The 17,850-nt window shown below is 40.7% G+C and overlaps 1 protein-coding gene across 1 annotated transcript in view; it reads left to right on the forward strand.

The window, feature by feature from the left end:
- The window catches only part of GRIK2 (glutamate ionotropic receptor kainate type subunit 2), a 601,587-nt gene that overhangs the window by 191,920 nt on the left and 391,817 nt on the right, over nucleotides 1-17,850 (forward strand). The window contains exon 3 of the mRNA XM_077811691.1: nucleotides 670-927. Within this exon, the coding sequence (XP_077667817.1) occupies nucleotides 670-927 (258 nt within the window). The remainder of the gene's footprint in view (nucleotides 1-669; nucleotides 928-17,850) is intronic.

A 17,850-nucleotide genomic window follows, 5' to 3' on the forward strand; every position in this document is an offset into this window, starting at 1 on the left:
GAATATTTCCAAATATTCTGTCAGGATGTGTGTAACAATGTACATTGATTTAATTCTTTAATGAATACCAACAATTAATCTCCTTAAAGAGAAATATTGACTCCCTGCATTCTACTAGTTAATGTATACCTCTCAAAACAATACACCCAAAAGTCCACTTCAACATAAGTCAGTATCTGCTTAATGTTACATTATCTTAATAGGTTGAAATCCACTGAGTAATTGGGTTCTCTGGGGAAGTAGTCTGGGTAGGTTGGGGAGGAAATTCATTTCTAAAACTTGGGTTTAAAAATACAGCCCTCTATGGTCCTACGTCTGCTGTAAGGTGCATTAGCATTTGATTTCTCCCTTCCCCCTACATTTTCTAAAGGCGTGCCAGAGCTGAGCCTTGGCAACTTCCATTGACATTAGTGGGAGTTTTGACTAAATGTAGTTGTGTTGTATGCATGCTAAGTATTGTTCTTCATCAAATCACAGTGAAAAGTTAAAGATGTAGTTCAACTTGGTCATTATTTAAAGGAAAAGTCTCAGTACAAATGAAAGTGTTAAACTTGAATAGGAAGGGGAAAAATATATTTCACAAAGTGCCATTTAGTTAATGGGAATAGTACAATACTTTCTGGCACATTCTCTCCTCTCAGAATTGACAGACTTCTGTCTCCTCTTCAGCCTGTGATCAGCTGTCCCTTGGGGTGGCAGCCATCTTTGGACCTTCCCATAGCTCTTCAGCTAACGCCGTGCAATCCATCTGCAATGCCCTGGGTGTTCCACATATACAGACCCGCTGGAAACATCAAGTTTCAGACAACAAGGACTCATTCTATGTCAGCCTCTACCCAGATTTCTCTTCTCTCAGTCGTGCCATCCTTGACCTTGTGCAGTTTTTCAAGTGGAAAACCGTCACTGTTGTTTATGATGACAGCACTGGTAAGGCTAACCCATGGGACTATGTGCAGAACTATTCATGTGTGTGCTTTGCTTGCTAATTATTGTATTTTTTCCTTTTAAATGTAGTTTTAAGTGAAGCATAGGTAATTCTGTCTAAAATGGTGTGTAACACGTAAACAGTTTTGCATACATTTATGCTGCATGTGTATGTTTTATATGCACAACTATATTATTGCATGTGCATAGTTCATATGCACACGTATACATACACCTTTTTATTCATATATCAATCTAAAAGTAATAGGTAAATCTTATCTTGTTCAGATAAGCATCTAAAGATCTGGATATTTATCCAAACCTATCACAAACATCTTTGATTAAGAAATTGGGCTGAAAAATTCATAAAACAGACTTTCTTGCAGGGGTCAGATTGCCCGAAGGGGGCGGGTGGACGGTGTAGAGTCAGATGCCCTATTGTATTTCTTGAGTTTGGCTGATCTTTGGGAGATCTCAGATGTCCCTCAGGGCTCTGCGTGGTGTCTTGGATTGACTCCTTCTTGATTAAGGGGCTGTGAAATGAGCAAGAACTCTCCCAAGCTCAAATCCTATATTGTTCAGATAAGCATCTAAAGAACCTGGTGGTGCCAAACTGAACAAACTCATAGTAGTTTGTGTTGATCTCCTTAATATAATCCTCCCTCTCCTTTTTTATATGCTTTGAGTAGTGAAATAGTTAATCTTTTAAATGTTGACATTGTTATCATAGACCATCTGAGTTAGCCCCACTGAGATAAATAAGGCAGTTCATATCTCTTTGAGTTATTGTTTCAGATTCTGCTGACATCACTGCATCAGTTACACTTGGTCCATGTTTTCAAATCTGTCTCTGCAACCATAATATCTAGAGGCTGTTTTTTTAAAAAAAATACAAGCTTAGGTTCTGAAGAATAGGAAGGCAGCTTGAAAGAGGTGCTGCTACATGATACTAGTGAGTGCCTGCTGAAGCCCAGCCCAGCCCTGCTCACTGGTTTCAGCTAGGTAGGAAACACACCATGATGACTATTTTGGTTTCAGTCGTGGATAGGGCTGTGTAAAGCCTGCAGTCTAAGATTTGCAAAAGAAACCCTGCAGCCTGGCTCCTAGGATGTGAAAGCAAATGAAACTTGAAGGCTCATTTTCATAGCTAAAATTCAGATTTGCTGATTCAGATTTGATAACATTGAACCTCAAACTGCCAATGGGGAATTCCCCATAGCTTGCCATGTTATAGCCCTCCACATCCTCCAGGCTGCTCTGACAGGAACCATTATCCTCAAAACAAACCATGGGAACCACCTCCTTATTTTAGGTTTCATCTAGTAAGTGGGGTTCACTACCCTTCCCAAGGCTTGTTGAGAGGAGGAGATAGCTGTTGGTGGTGATGGAAGGAAACCGGTTCTCAAGTGGGGTATGCTAGCTTCATGGCTGGGTAATCAATTTTGTCTCAGGTTTTCTGAATTGTTGAGACATTTTGACAATTTCAAGACTTTTTTCAAAATATTTTTGAGAAAAAAAAATTGTCAAAACTGACTCCCAAAAAATGTTTTGGTTTCCATGAATCGGCATTTTCCACTAGAAAAAATGTCATTGAAAATATCTTGGCCGGTTCTAATACTCTTGTAAAGAATTTTATATGGTGATCGTATAGTTGAGAGATATTCACACAGCTTGGACATATAAGAGAAATGAGGATGAAGATTGGGTGTCTTGCATCTGCTGTGCAGTATACATACAGCATTTTGCATACAAAATGGCTATTTTAAATAGCTATATGAAATGTTAATTTGAGTTCATTTAAATGTGTTTTACTATGTGGTTAGTCTCCTTTTAAAATAACTATGAATGAGAAATCAGTATGTGTATTAAAATGATTTTTGAATCAATTTCTAAAGATCCCATAAACCTTCACAATGTCAGCTGAGAACTTTCAGTCCCAGTACCTCTGCCTTGCAAAGCTGCTCATGCCCAAAAGAAACCAGTACTTGTAAAAAGTAAACTTTTAATCTTTTCATGATCTTGGCTGTAAGTAAATTTTGAGGCTACGGTTTAAAAAACTGCCAGAATATCTTTGTTGGAAGCATCTCCCTACTTCAAAGACTTCAAATCCAAGGGCATGCTGCTGGGAAGTCCACAGCATCTTCTGCTTTTGAAGTGCTTATGGGAGCAACTTTTTGCTAAAAGAAACTCTCTTAAAAACAGACTTTAAAACTTAAAGCTAAGCTGTAAACAGGTTTAAAAACCATTTGTTAAAGAAGGTAATTAATCTTGATTAAGAAGGGCTCCGTTCAATTCATGGGTACTTCTAATGTAAACATTGAATGGTGGAGGCTGGGGCTGAAACATCCAGTGACAGTTTAAACTGACACTGGAAGATTCAGTATCATAATGACCCCTTGACCATGAAGATTTTGATTAGTTTCAAATCCATTCAAATGAATGAAGGAAATAAAAACAAAATTAGAATTTGCGTTCTTGTAGGCACCTCTCAATCTCCTAACATAGGCAGGAGACACCCAAAATGTGGGGATCAATGTGCACTCTTATTTCCCTTCCTCTGTTTCTCTGTATTTACTCCTTCCCCTTCACCTCTTTCTAAGAGCTATTTAGGATTGATAGCCAGTCATGCCTCCTCACTTTCATGATAAAGTTCTCTACTAATGGATTTTCTCCTTCTGAATGGACATTTCCCAAATGGACACTTTTCATGGGAATAGCAATAATATGCTGTCGCAAAAAGAAAAGGAGTACTTGTGGCACCTTAGAGACTAACCAATTTATTTGAGCATGAGCTTTCGTGAGCTACAGCTCACTTCATCAGATGCATACCGTGGAAACTGCAGCAGACTTTATATATACACAGAGAATATGAAACAATACCTCCTCCCACCCCACTGTCCTGCTGGTAATAGCTTATCTAAAGTAATCATCAGGTTAGGCCATTTCCAGCACAAATCCAGGTTTTCTCACCCTCCACCCCCCCACACAAATTCACTCTCCTGCTGGTGATAGCCCATCCAAAGTGACAACTCTTTACACAATGTGCATGGTAATCAAGTTAGGCCATTTCCTGCACAAATCCAGGTTCTCTCACTCCCTCACCCCCCTCCAAAAACCCACCCCCATACACACACAGACGCACTCTCCTGCTGGTAATAGCTCATCCAAACTGACCACTCTCCAAGTTTAAATCCAAGTTAAACCAGAACATCTGGGGGGGGGGGGTAGGAAAAAACAAGAGGAAATAGGCTACCTTGCATAATGACTTAGCCACTCCCAGTCTCTATTAAGCCTAAATTAATAGTATCCAATTTGCAAATGAATTCCAATTCAGCAGTTTCTCGCTGGAGTCTGGATTTGAAGTTTTTTTGTTTTAAGATAGCGACCTTCATGTCTGTGATTGCGTGACCAGAGAGATTGAAGTGTTCTCCAACTGGTTTATGAATGTTATAATTCTTGACATCTGATTTGTGTCCATTTATTCTTTTACGTAGACTGTCCAGTTTGACCAATGTACATGGCAGAGGGGCATTGCTGGCACATGATGGCATAAATCTGGTTTAACTTGGATTTAAACTTGGAGAGTGGTCAGTTTGGATGAGCTATTACCAGCAGGAGAGTGAGTCTGTGTGTGTATGGGGGTGGGTTTTTGGAGGGGGGTGAGGGAGTGAGAGAACCTGGATTTGTGCAGGAAATGGCCTAACTTGATTATCATGCACATTGTGTAAAGAGTTGTCACTTTGGATGGGCTATCACCAGCAGGAGAGTGAATTTGTGTGGGGGGGTGGAGGGTGAGAAAACCTGGATTTGTGCTGGAAATGGCCTAACCTGATGATTACTTTAGATAAGCTATTACCAGCAGGACAGTGGGGTGGGAGGAGGTATTGTTTCATATTCTCTGTGTATATATAAAGTCTGCTGCAGTTTCCACGGTATGCATCTGATGAAGTGAGCTGTAGCTCACGAAAGCTCATGCTCAAATAAATTGGCTAGTCTCTAAGGTGCCACAAGTACTCCTTTTCTTTTTGCGAATACAGACTAACACGGCTGTTACTCTGAAACCTGTCATGCTGTCGCAGGTATGCGGCATCATATTTTTCTTGCTAAAATTGAAGGTTCATTATTATTTTTTGATCTGTTTACGTTTATGTAGTTCTATTACTTCTGTATTTACATGGAAACTGCTGGAAATGAGGAGTCTTATTAAGAAAAAAAGGTGGGGGCAGTTGGGGAGGAATGTATGTAAAAGATTTTAAGAGTTTTCAAAGGATAAGTCTCCAAATAAAGCCAGGTCTCCGGGGGCGGGAGGGTTAGGGAGAAGGGGGAGAAGCGAGGGGTTGCAAGGTTCTGGAAGGCTGTATTTGTACTCTGGGGAAATTTAGATTACTATTTTATCTCAATATCTTAATTTTCATGGCCTCAAATGTAATGCAATTATGAGGCAGCTCTGAAAAATGTATTCCCCTGCTAGATGAAAAGGGCCAACCCACTCCCCCAAAAGCATTCCAGAAATTTCATCATCTACATTCTCTTCGGCATTTACTGCCTTATGACGTTGCATTCAATATAGGAAATTTCATCATGATGGCTCGATGTTCCAAAAGTACATATGAGCTCCCAAAACTCCACTATCACAAAAATAGATGTAAAAGCACACACAACTCCAATGTCAACCCTATAAAAATAAAGGTAAAACCAACAGTGGGAAAATCCTAAGGGTTTGAAGTGTGAGATTAATTTGTATTAGCATCTTCTTTCTTCTTCATTGTAGTTTTTTATTTTGTAGTGCCCCAAAATGTGTTAGGTGCTTCGCTGAAACACAACAATAACAACAATAATAAATAAATAAATAAAAAGGAGCTCGGCTTTGGTACTGCTGCAAATATCCACCTACCTAAAACACTGCTATGGTACCCATTAACATAATGTCTGAGTGCCTCAAACTTTTTAATGTATTTCTTCTCATGACGCCCTGTTAGGTAGGTTACATAGTTATCTCCATTTTAAAGGCCTGACTCCACAGAAGCTAAGTGACTGGCCCAGAGTCACACAGGAAATCTGTGGCAGACTAGGGACTTGAACCCCAGTTTTCGGAGATCCAGGTTAGTGCACTGACTACTAGACTGTCCTTTTACAGAGGTTTGGATGAAGGAAAAGTTGCAGTTTTTGTTAGGTGTGACATAGAACTAGAGAAGGAATTGCTCGGCGGATCTTCCTGACGCAGACTACCCACTGCCCAAAACAAATGGCCATAAAGGCAGAACAATTCCTAAGGTGAGGCTAGCCCTACTCCCCTACCAGGGATCAGATCGCCCCTGCCCTTTGCTCATGTGATGGGTGTGGGCTTAATCCAGGTGGGCCTTTTTCTGCATCAAACATTGAAACAAGTCCAGCCACTGCCCATGTCTGCCGTTGCAACTCTGCCTCACCACTGCCTCAGTTAACCTGCGTTAGACAGCTGCCACACAAATATCAGTACTACAGTATCCTGTCACTAGCACTACCTATAGGTTCTCTGTGGAAGGCAAAATCCAGACACCTGTAGCTACCAATTTGCAGAGTTGTAAAGAACTTTCTTAAAGGATCATTGGGCAAATCTCTGAGGAAAAAGGGGAAATCGAGCAATAAGAAAAACAACAAAGAAACAATCCAAGAGAAGGATGGGGGAAGGGAAAGAGGGGACATGGGCACGGAGGCAAAAAAAGGAGGCGCATGAATGATGGCTAATTTCCAGGAGTAGCAAATTGCCTTTTCCTCCCCGTGCATTTGAAGGGGGTGTTATGGAACCAAAAAAAAATTACCCTGGCCCACAAATGGGCCAATTAGATTATGAGGGTGGGAATTAAGGTCCCTCAAGCTCTGTCCACATGCAAACCTGTTGAAGTATGAAGAGAGGGTGCTGTCAGGGGGCACTGACACTCCTCCCCATGCCAGTTAGGACCCATGCTGGTCCAGATAGACCCCTCCCCCTCTTACTCCCAGCCAGTGTGGTATGTAACAAGTGAGGAGGATAAGCAGTATGTTGGGATGGGAAAGGAATATGAGGCTACAGAAATACTTGGATTTTCATTTCAGATATGTACACACCATAGTGGTACGGTTGAGGTGGAGGTTGAATGTACAAAAATAGGGAAGATAAAGATTGAAGATAGTGAATTATTTTTGGCTCACTTCATTATTATGAAGAGATGAATTTTCAGATAAAACCTAAGGGCTTTATCTTGCAAAATGCTGAGCGCTCTGGCTCTGATATTAGAAAACAATTAAGCATTCACTTAAGCCCCTTTAAAGTGCACTGCTGGGTCTGGGCTAGAGTGCTCTGCATCTCACAGGCATGAGCTCTTAATTAATAGAAGGTTGTAGCTGGGCAGATTATAGAAGGGAGGGTATTCCATGCATTGGGGTGGCATGGAAAAAGGCATGAAGAGGCTTGTGGAAGAAAGAGACCAAGGGGGTGTCAGTGGTGGGGATGGCAGGGTCTACATGACAAGGGGCAAGGTTAGATAAAGAGGCAGGAGAGAAGATTTGCAGGCTTGAACAGAAAGGCTAAAAGGCTAAGTTATAGGTAATGGAGAAAGGGAGCCAGTGAAAAGATTCAAAGGAGGGGACGATGTAGTCAGATTAATGGGACAAGAAGAAAATTATAGCAGCCATGTTTTGAATCAGTTGGAGAGAGATGAGGTGAGTACCCGAGAGAATGACATTGCAGTAATGAGGATGCAAGATCTTGGAATGGATGGGAGATCATGGAATGGATGGGAATTTTGCTGTAGGATACAGAGAAAGGGTCAAAACTTTCAAATGTTATGGAGGAAGAAATGAGATGGATGAAGATTATATGAGTGATTTCAATTCTTTTAATTTTATATTAAGGCCTTCTGCTTAGGCAGAATTGTATGGATCAAGCCATGGGAATGGGAGGGAGAGAAAATACTCAGGGAAGAACAAGTTTAGGGATTGCTGTATGTTTCTGTATCTGATTGCTTGGCTGCTAGGTGGCACCTGGGCACCTGCTTTCCTCTGTAGTTCCTCAGTACAGTTTTCTTGTGGCTCCTTGATGTAGCCCATCTGTTAAATTGATGAAAACTGGTGCTAGAACTCTCTAGCTGTCCTGATACAGGTTTAAAAACCTTAACTGTGTCATACCATCTTTCATATTTGATTCAATGAGAGCTTTGCATAAGAATTGTTGGCAGGATATGATCCAGTGTATTTTTGGTAATTTCTGATCCTCTCATTAGTTAGAAATGTGTAAATTATCCATTTGGTTTTAATTAAGTCCCCTTCAGGCTTATGGATTTGTTGCAGTCAGATGGCTTTAAGAAAGAAGGGAAAAAATGGCAGACATGCACACCAGCTGGCTTTCCCCTGAGTTCTAATATCTCCACAGAGAATAAAGTGTCCCAGAGCTTTCTTCCTAGTTCTCAAAAATTCAACTACGTGAGATAACCTTCTCTAAGAAGGAGAAAACACATCAAATCAGTCCTAGAGAGAAATTCAGGGGTACAAAAAGCTGTGAAGCAGGCTGACAAGCTTAACCCTTTGTGGATATCATATAAAACACTAGCTTGATTCCTGATTTGCATAAGCCATTAGTTGCTAATACTATTCAATTACATAGTGCAAATGGCTTACGCAAATCAATTTGATAAAAACAGGAGCTGAGTTTTTTTCTTAATTAGCCTTTGTTGTGGTCTTGGATGAACCGACGTGAAAGTTGGAATGGAATTGTCTTCAGAAACGAACCTGTTGTTAGGGGGTCTTCAATATTTTATACACTGGGGCTCATTTTAGAGGTGGGAAAAAAGGAGAAAAGAAGTGTCATTTTGCTGGTATTTTTAACAAGAGTGAATTTGATGTTTGCTAATTTTTAAACAAAGTTTGGGTTTGTTTCTTGGGACCTGTGCTGGGTAGTATTATATATCTCATATGATCTCGCATCCAAAGATAACACTGTCTTGTGCATATAATTGTAATAAATTAAAGGTACTTCCCTTGCATTTGCAGCTGTTCTAACTTTTTTGGGGGGTAATTTAGTAATCTGGGAAAAATTGGGGGAAGGAAACAGTCATCACTAAAAGATAAAAAGAGTGAATGTGTTTCAGTAATTGTTGGAAGTGAAACTGAGGTTAACTCTACGTCGCTCTATGTTGTCTCTTTAAATATGTCTTGTAAACAGTGCTTGGAGACAGGAAGTGGGGCTTAAGACTGCAAAGAATAAGTAATTCAGAGAGAGAAGGGGGACAAAGAAGCCATGTGGCGTCAAGAGAGACAACTCAGAATTTATGTTTCCCTCAATATAAAATCAGCAAAATATCTAATCTATCTATCCTGTGCTCATTATTTAGAAGAGACTGAGGTCAGGGTAGGTTATTGTAGTTATAACAAAGAAAAAGTGTGAAACAATAAATAAATACAGAATTAAGGATCAAATTTTTGACAAGTGAAACAATTACAGAATACTTCGCCGGAGTCTAGTGGGCCTGATTCTGATCTCACTTATACCTGTTTTAAATTGATATTATTCCTTTGACTTCACTGGAGTTGCTCCTGACTTAGTGCCCAGTTTAGTACTTGGGAAAGCACATGGTCACATGTGGAGTTAATATTAATAATACATAACTCTTTTTTAGTGCTTTTCTATCAGTATATCTTAAAGCACTTCACAATCTTGAGTGTATTTATCCTCACACCACCACCAGGGAGGTCCCTATTTTACGCAAGAAGAGGCTAAGTGACTCGCCTGAGGTCAAAGAGGAAGTCTGTGGTGGAACAGGGAATTGAGCTAAGTCCTAGGTTACTGGCCTGGCCACTGGACCATCTTCCTCTCTCATAAGCAGCTGCTTGAGTGGTTTCTTGAATCAGAGCCTTACCTGGTGTATGTGAGATGAGGCTGTGACTGTGAAAAGTCTTGTTTTAATTTACTATTTTAAAATAAAGAAATTAACTTGAGAATGAGGGGGGAAATGTGAAGATCCCTGCCCTGGGAAATAGAAGTTTGTCAAAAGTTTGTTGTTTAAGGTATCAACATAAATCTTTTGTGAGGCTTCGTTCAGCCCTCCTAATTTAGAATCAAATTCTCTACTCCACTGATCGGCACTCTGGCTCTTTCCACAGCTTGGCTCTCATGACCTATTTCCCACTCATTCCTCCTGTGGAATCCTCACTGCAAGTTCCACAACAAGGACACGCAGAATCTGCAACAGGGAATTTCACTGAGGGATCATGTCTAAATTAGTAATGTTGTGCAGACTACTTAAAGAGTTGTGTTGCCTTGTATGACTTATAATAAGATAGGGGAGTTTAGCACTAAAGGCATAATATTTTTGACATTATCATCTGAGGACATGGGCGTTTCCCCCCGTTCTAGATAAATATGGCTTTTGAATGAACTGTAATATTCATTATTATTAAATAATAATTTTGAACTATTTTTAGAGGGTCAGAAAATGTAGATTCAGGCTGATTATATATTATGCAGTACCTTCTAAATACTTAGTATTTCAAGTGCTGTGTGCAATAATTCCAAGTGCAAATACAATTAGTAATCATGTGTTAAACCTAATTACTGTATTTGGATATAGTTGATTACATAGTTTGATATATTACGTTTCCAAGAAGGTTATTGAACGAGTTGCCCAGTAAAACTTGAAAGTATTTTTCCTGATGTCAGAATGAAAATACAAAAAAAAAAAAAAAAAATACCAACCAGAGAGAGAGTATCTTGTGTAGTCATAATTTTACTTTTGATGGTTATATAGTCTCAATATTAAGAATTATTTACCTTTTCAGATTAAGAATTGAGTCCCTATAGTATGAGAGAGACTTTTGGTTATGTTTAATTTTTCTTTTGTGGTCAGTCATGCTATAAAGCTTCTTTGTGATTATTTCTTTAGAACTCAAAAGTAATGGGGCATTTGAAAAGAGCAGAAAAAAATTAAACCAACTTAGGCCCATACCATACATGGGTCAAAGAACTTCTCTGATTTCAATCAGAGTCAACTTTTTGATCATGACTTAAATTTGCTTTTCAGAAAAAGACCAGAATACAAGTATTTTTTAAAAAAACGTTATTTTTAAAAATATAATGGGCTTGATGGAGTTTTGCCTTTGACTTCAATGAGAACAGGATGGGGGCCAATATTTCCAGAAAATATTGGATCGTTAAATGAACTTACTCCAGATGACAGTTTAAATTGTACTGTGCCACTCAGAGGAAAACACACACACTTAAGAATTTTTAAGTCTTGTAGAACATTGACTACTTAGAATTGGTTCTTCGAACAAGCTTACTTTCTAGTATACAGAATGCTATAAGTGCCAAATTGAAATTTTGTTACTGATTCAAAATAGATAAACAAAGACAAAAGACAAAAAAAAAAAAGGAGGAGAAAAGGGAAAACTACTAGCTATAACATCCTGAGTGCATCATAAATATAAATAATTTACAATTAACTATACTACTTGTATTTTTCACATACATTTCAGTATCACGAGTTTGTCCTCTAGTTTTAGAGAGAGCGTTAAAGATGCTGAAAATGTCTAGTACTGTGTGAATCACTGTTCTTTACTGCACAGCCTCAGATAAAATGTTCCCATCTTAATCTTTTTAGCTTCATTTTTAGAATCATTCTTCTCTTCTTCTGTCAACTTTTGCAACACAAATTTCACTGTTTTGGTCTCCCAAAATAAATGTGGTTAGCCAGTATTCCTATTACTCTAGTGGAAATTCCAGTTGAAAATGTTCAACAATATCACATGTCCAACTAGGTCTACTGGAATTTCTAGTAGGTATTTATTTCCTGTAAGCATCCTTTTTTGACTGGTACAGTACTGCTGCCTCTGTTCCTCTTATGGTAAAGGTTTGCTTTATTTGTTCCAACCTTTGAGCATAATTCTGAAAGCTGAGATGCAGAAAACGTTGACTTCCTCCCTGTACCATAGCAGATCATGCTTTTCCCTCCTGCTTTCATTAATCTCTCCCTCTCATATTTGTCAGCCATTTTGTAGAGCATAGTTCCCTCAATTAAATTCTGTTCCTGAGACTTTCTCATTGAAATTCAGAGTAACTTTAGTTGTCATTGTCCTCTTCTGTATTCAGCAGTTTAGGCAGAAGTTTTCATAACATATTTAAGTTGGCAACAACCAAACTTAAAAAAAAATACCTTCAAAGACCGTGATACAATAATATATTCAAATATATTCAGCTAAGTGATACATAAACTGACAGAGACCCTGTCTGGAAAAAACATTACATATTGTATATATTGTTATCATCTTCTTGTTTCTCATCTTACTACACAGGATTTATTGTTTAACATTATTGGTAAGAAGATTGTTGAGTTAATTTTTGGTTGCCTTTTCACCCCCTACATATTTTAAAACTGGACAGTTTTAATAATTGTGGTTCCTCTGGGGCAGGGGTGGCCAACCTGAGCCTGAGAAGGAGCCAGAATTTACCAGTGTACATTGCCAGAGAGCCACAGTAATACATCAGCAGCCCTGCATCAGCTTCCCCTCCAACCCACAGCACCTCCCACCCTCTGGCAGCCCCGCCGATTAGCACCTCCACTTCCCTCTCCATGTCTCCTGTCCACTGTGATCAGCTGTTTCATGGCATGCAGGAGGCTGTGTGGGGGAGACGGAGGAGGAACAAGGACATGGCAGGCTCAGGGGAAGGGGCCTTGGGGGAAGGGGTAGAGTGGGGGCAGGGCCTGGGGCAGAGCCGGGGTTGAGCAGTGAGCACCCTTCAGCACATTGGAAAGTTGGCACCTATAGCCCAGCCCCGGAGTTGTCGCCTAGACAAGGAGCTGCATATTAACTTCTGAAGAGCCACATGTAGCTCCACAGCCACAGGTTGGTTACCCCTGCTCTGGGGTCTTTACAATATGGCTCATGCTTCAAGACCAAACTTGCCCCTGCTCCATGATCACAGAGGCCCTTTAAAGCTAGACCAGTGTAGTTGCTTTATGTGGGGGCATAGAAAATGTAGAAAAGTCAGAATTGCTATAGCCCTGCACAGTGGATTAATACCCTCTCGGGGGACTGTGTTGCGTGTGGGCTCTTTCAGTGCTGAAGAGCTGTGTGAAACTCCTTGCCAGAAGGTGTTGTGAAGGTTAAGAACTATAACAGGGTTCTAAAAGAACAGGGTTCCAAAAGGAAATGCCAGAAAGAGAAAGTGTGCTTTAAGAGGCTAACAAAAACCTGAAAAGTGCTCACTGGTACTGGCATGGCTTGTATCCAACAGAGAGAAGTACTTGAAAAATGGTTGAAAGTAATAAGGCTTTTGTTTTCACTCTAAAATATGGTGGCTTGGCGTTGCTGTTAGAAAAAAATAGTGAGACAGAAACATTTGTTAGCAGGATACTTGGGAAGAATATATTGTTAAAAAAATTAAAGGGGTCGATCATGCCTTGTGCCGAAGGATTCGATTTGGCATATCTCTCTTCTCTGAGGGAATATTAGAATCAGCTGTCTCCTAGGCATTGTACTCATTGCTGCAATACCAGTGTATGGATCCATAAATGGGGAGGTCTGGAGTTGGGGGAGCTGGAGGATGCATGCATAGTAATGCAAGGTATTCACTCATGAGTTAATATCCTCTAAAGGTGTATTAACTCCTGAATAGAAGTCACTCCATGGTGCGGAACTCCCATCTGAGGGAAGTTCTAGGGGCAGTGGGTTGCAGAGCAGATAGGGAGCCAATGGAGCAGTTATAGGTAGCCTGGAGGCACAGTGCCACCACACAGATGACTCTGGCCTCCATCAACTCCCCTCAACATCTTAGTGAATCTGTAGGAATCTCCAGATTCTTGGGGTTGAAGCTGTGTCCCCCATCTTCTATCTCAAGGGGTCAGACCCTTCCTTCTGATTGGTTTAAGTTAGAAGAAACTTCATGAGGAACCCTAACTGGGTTTTTATGCCAAAGCATGATTTAGCCTAAATAATTTAAATACAGCCAGTGCCATTTTTCAGAAGGAAATGAATGGATCCCAAGACCATAAAGGACCATTATGATCATCTAGTCTGACCTCCTGTATTATACAGTCCATAGAACTTCCGCCAAATATTTCCGAGTGCAAATCTTTTAGAAAAACATCCCAAATTGATTTAAAAATTGTCACTGATGGAAAATTCACCATGACCCTGGGTAAATTGTTCCAATGGTTAATTACTCTAACTTTAGAGCAGGGATCGGCAACCTTTGTCCTGCGGCCCTTCAGGGAAACCGGGACAGTTTGTTTACCTGCAGCATCCACAGGTTCGGCCGATCGCAGCTCCCACTGGCCGTGGTTTGCTGTTACAGGCCAATGGGGGCTGCGGGAAGTGGCAGCCAGCACATCTCTCGGCCTGCGCCACTTCCCGCAGCCCCCATTGGTCTGGAATGGCAAACCCCATCCAGTGGGAGCTGCGATTGGACGAACCTTGGGATGCCGCAGGTAAACAAACCGGCCCGGCCCGCCAGCAGATTTCCCTGACAGGCCGCGTGCCAAAGGTTGCTGATCCCTGCTCTAACTGGTAACATGTAGTATGCCTTATTTCCAGATTTAATTTGTCTAGCTTCAGCTTCCAACCATTAGATCATGTTATACCTTTCTCTGCTAAATTCATAGAATCATAGAATATCAGGGTTGGAAGGGACCTCAGGAGGTCATCTAGTCCAACCCCCTGTTGAAAGCAGGACCAATCCCCAATTTTTGCCCCAGATCCCTAAATGGCCCCCTCAAGGATTGAACTCACAATCCTGGGTTTAGCAGGCCAATGCTCAAACCCCTGAGCTATCCCTCCCCCCAAATAGTTGAAGAGCCAGTTATTAAATATTGTTCCCCATGTAGGTGTATATAGGCTGTAATTGAGTCACAATTAATATTGTCTTTGTTAAGCACAATGATTGGTCTCTTTCAGTCTACTACAAACACATATTTTCTAATCCTTAATCATTCTCAAGATTCTTCTCTGAACTCTCTCCAATTTATCAACATCCTTGAATTGTGGACACAGTATTCCACCACTGGTTCCACCAGTGCCAAATAAGAGGAAAAATAACCTCTGTAGTCTTACCCAAGATTCCTCTGTTTGTGCATCCAAGGATTGTGTTAGCCCTTTTGGCCTCAGCGTTGCACTCGGAGATCACATTCCTTTAACCTCAAGGTTTCTGTCTTTTTAAAATAAAAATCTCAGGGACCAGATGTTTATTTACACTAAGGCCACTTGACACCACTTAAGCGGTACAGAGGGGTATTAAAGTGGGTTTAAATATCATTTACTTTGACTTTATTTCCAGAAGGCTCTGAATGGCACTGAGGTTGCCTCGCTTTCTGTGCAATACTACCAGCAGGTGCAGATTCTCAAAAGATTGATTATTATTATTATTTTATTAAAGACAGGTCTTTTGTAAATAGAGGATGTGGGGAAAATAGAGCCAACTCTGAGAGCCCACAGATAATCTGTTCCAATAGTCAAGATTTGTGAACTTAAAAATATAAGAACGGCCATATTGGGAGGGACCAAAGGTCCATCTATCCCCGTATCCTATTTTCTGACAGAAAATGTTGCAAAAAATTGAAAATAAAGGAATTTCTCAAACAGCAAAATAAGGTAATATATTTATATTTAGCCCATTGTGAGTGTCCTGCTGCTCAGAACAAGCCAAGATTGGCTTTCATCTAAATAAAGAATGTGTAACTTTCTATTATACAAGAAAAAGTGTTTGTGTACAGCCCATTGCAAAGTATATTGGTTTGATATCTTCTTATACACCACAAAGACAGCATTAATGGGAATGATAAATAGCTTGATAAGCTGGCCAGCTGGTATAACAATGGCTTGTAAAGCTGAGCTTGGCTTTCAGAACAAACTTGAGACTCTTGCTTGTTGGAGTTGGTTGAAGTTGAGCATGTTGAGGAGGTGATGGGATTGATCTCTTTGGAGGAGGATGTCAGCTAAAGTGTTCAAAAACTGCACCTTCAGGATTCTCCATAAAACTGAACTATAGCTTCTGAAAAAGGAGACTCATGCCTATATTCTCAGTCATTCAGACATAAGGCTCATGACAGTGGCTGCCAAAATAAATAAATAAATAAATGCAAATCAAGAGTTCAAAGGGGCAGAAAAGGTGTCCATGATACAAGTCATTTTAGAAAATATATCCCCTCCCCGCACAATACAACAATTATTTCACTTCCACACTGCTGTAAAGCTATTTAAGAGCTTGTCTACCCAAGTTGTTTTCCTCTCATCATAGTAGGGTCCTGTAGTACCAATAAAATAAGTGGTCAAAATTTCATCTGCAGGGCTGTATTCTATGTGGTTATATTGTAAGTCAGTTCTATTAAAATGCTCAAGGCTGAAATTTGGAATTAGTCAGCACAAAGATATAATTCAAAATGATAAAATAATCAATTGTTTTGTTGCTGTCCTCCAATTTCCTTCTTTTATTCCTCCCCTAATTGAAGGCCCCACACTGGGAAATTTATTTCCTGAAAATTGTTGCATGCAACTTGCTTTGAAATGCAGGGCACTCAGTCCTGAAAATGCTTCAGATTGGACAGAATTCTCAGTTTTATAGTGTTCCCTCCCCTTCCATTGCAGGCCTCAAAGGCAAAGGTGTGTCATTGCACCACCTACCTGCCTGCCTATTTCATTTATTTGTAAGAGATACTGTAATAAAGACAAGTATCAGAGGGGTAGCTGTGTTAGTCGGGATCTGTAAAAGCGGCAGAGAGTCCTGTGGCACCTTATAGACGAACAGACAGTATTGGAGCATAAGCTTTCGTGGGTGAATACCGTGCGTCCGACATGGTGGGTATTCACCCATGAAAGCCTATGCTCCAATCAGGGGTGGCTCGACTAATTTTGCCGCCCCAAGCAGTTGCCACCAAATTGCTGGCACCGCAACAGAACCAGGGCTGCCACCGAATTGCCCCCACGCCCGGAAGATTGGCGGAGCTGCTGCCCAAAAGCCGCCACAGTGGGAAAAGCGGTGGAGCTGCCGCCGAATGACTGCCTCGGGACACGGACTGCAGCCCCATTCTCAATGCCGCCCCAAGCACCTGCTTGGAAAGCTGGTGCCTGGAGCCGGCCCTGGCTCCAATATGTCTGTTAGTCTAAAAGGTGCCACAGGACTCTTTGCCGCTGTAATAAAGACTATAAATAAACTGAAAGGTGTTGGGTTTGGGATCTTCTGAGCTAGTGCAACTTTACAAAAATAACTTTCTTCCTAGTCTTGAATGCCTATAGTTTATTTTTTTACTAAAGACCCTTTTAGGCCTGTCCCTTTTACATGTGTATGAGGTGGTGGATGGAAAGGAGCCATCCCTAAGTATATCCATTGGATGCAATGGCAGGAACTGACCCTTTCCTGCAGGCATAAGTCAGTCCAAAGGAGGAGAGTGAGGATGAGGAAGAAGTGGATCGTAGCATACAATAGTAAATGCTGCATCATCCTAATGGATGGTAAACCAGAGGCACGTTCCTCATCCATGCCTTGGATTTCCAGAGGGATGTACACTCAGAAGTTTGTCTATACAAAAAAATGTGCTCTTAAGTTCTCCAGACGAGGTGTCTGTTGGACCATAGATAGAGGGAGGGAATTATAAAGATGAAAGCCTTAAAGGCGGCAAGTGCTATCACTGGTCTTGAAAAAACAGACTCCAAGCATTGATAGCAGAAGGCACAGAAAACCACAGCATTTGTAAAAGAACATAAGGGAGAGGTAACTTCTATATGAGCTTTTTCAGGACTTTAACGTTAATCAGAAGTTGGTACCCAAATCATGGGCCACAACGCAAGTGTTTAGCCAGAAAAGAAAACAAAAAATATTAGAAAACTGAAATGATCAGAAGACAGTATTCTCCAAACAATCCATCCCCTTCGCCATCAACCAAGTTGTATACAGATGATCACTGGGGTGCGGGGTGGGGTGGA

The sequence above is a fragment of the Eretmochelys imbricata genome, chromosome 3 (assembly GCF_965152235.1).
Source record: "Eretmochelys imbricata isolate rEreImb1 chromosome 3, rEreImb1.hap1, whole genome shotgun sequence".
NCBI classification, from domain to species: domain Eukaryota; kingdom Metazoa; phylum Chordata; order Testudines; family Cheloniidae; genus Eretmochelys; species Eretmochelys imbricata.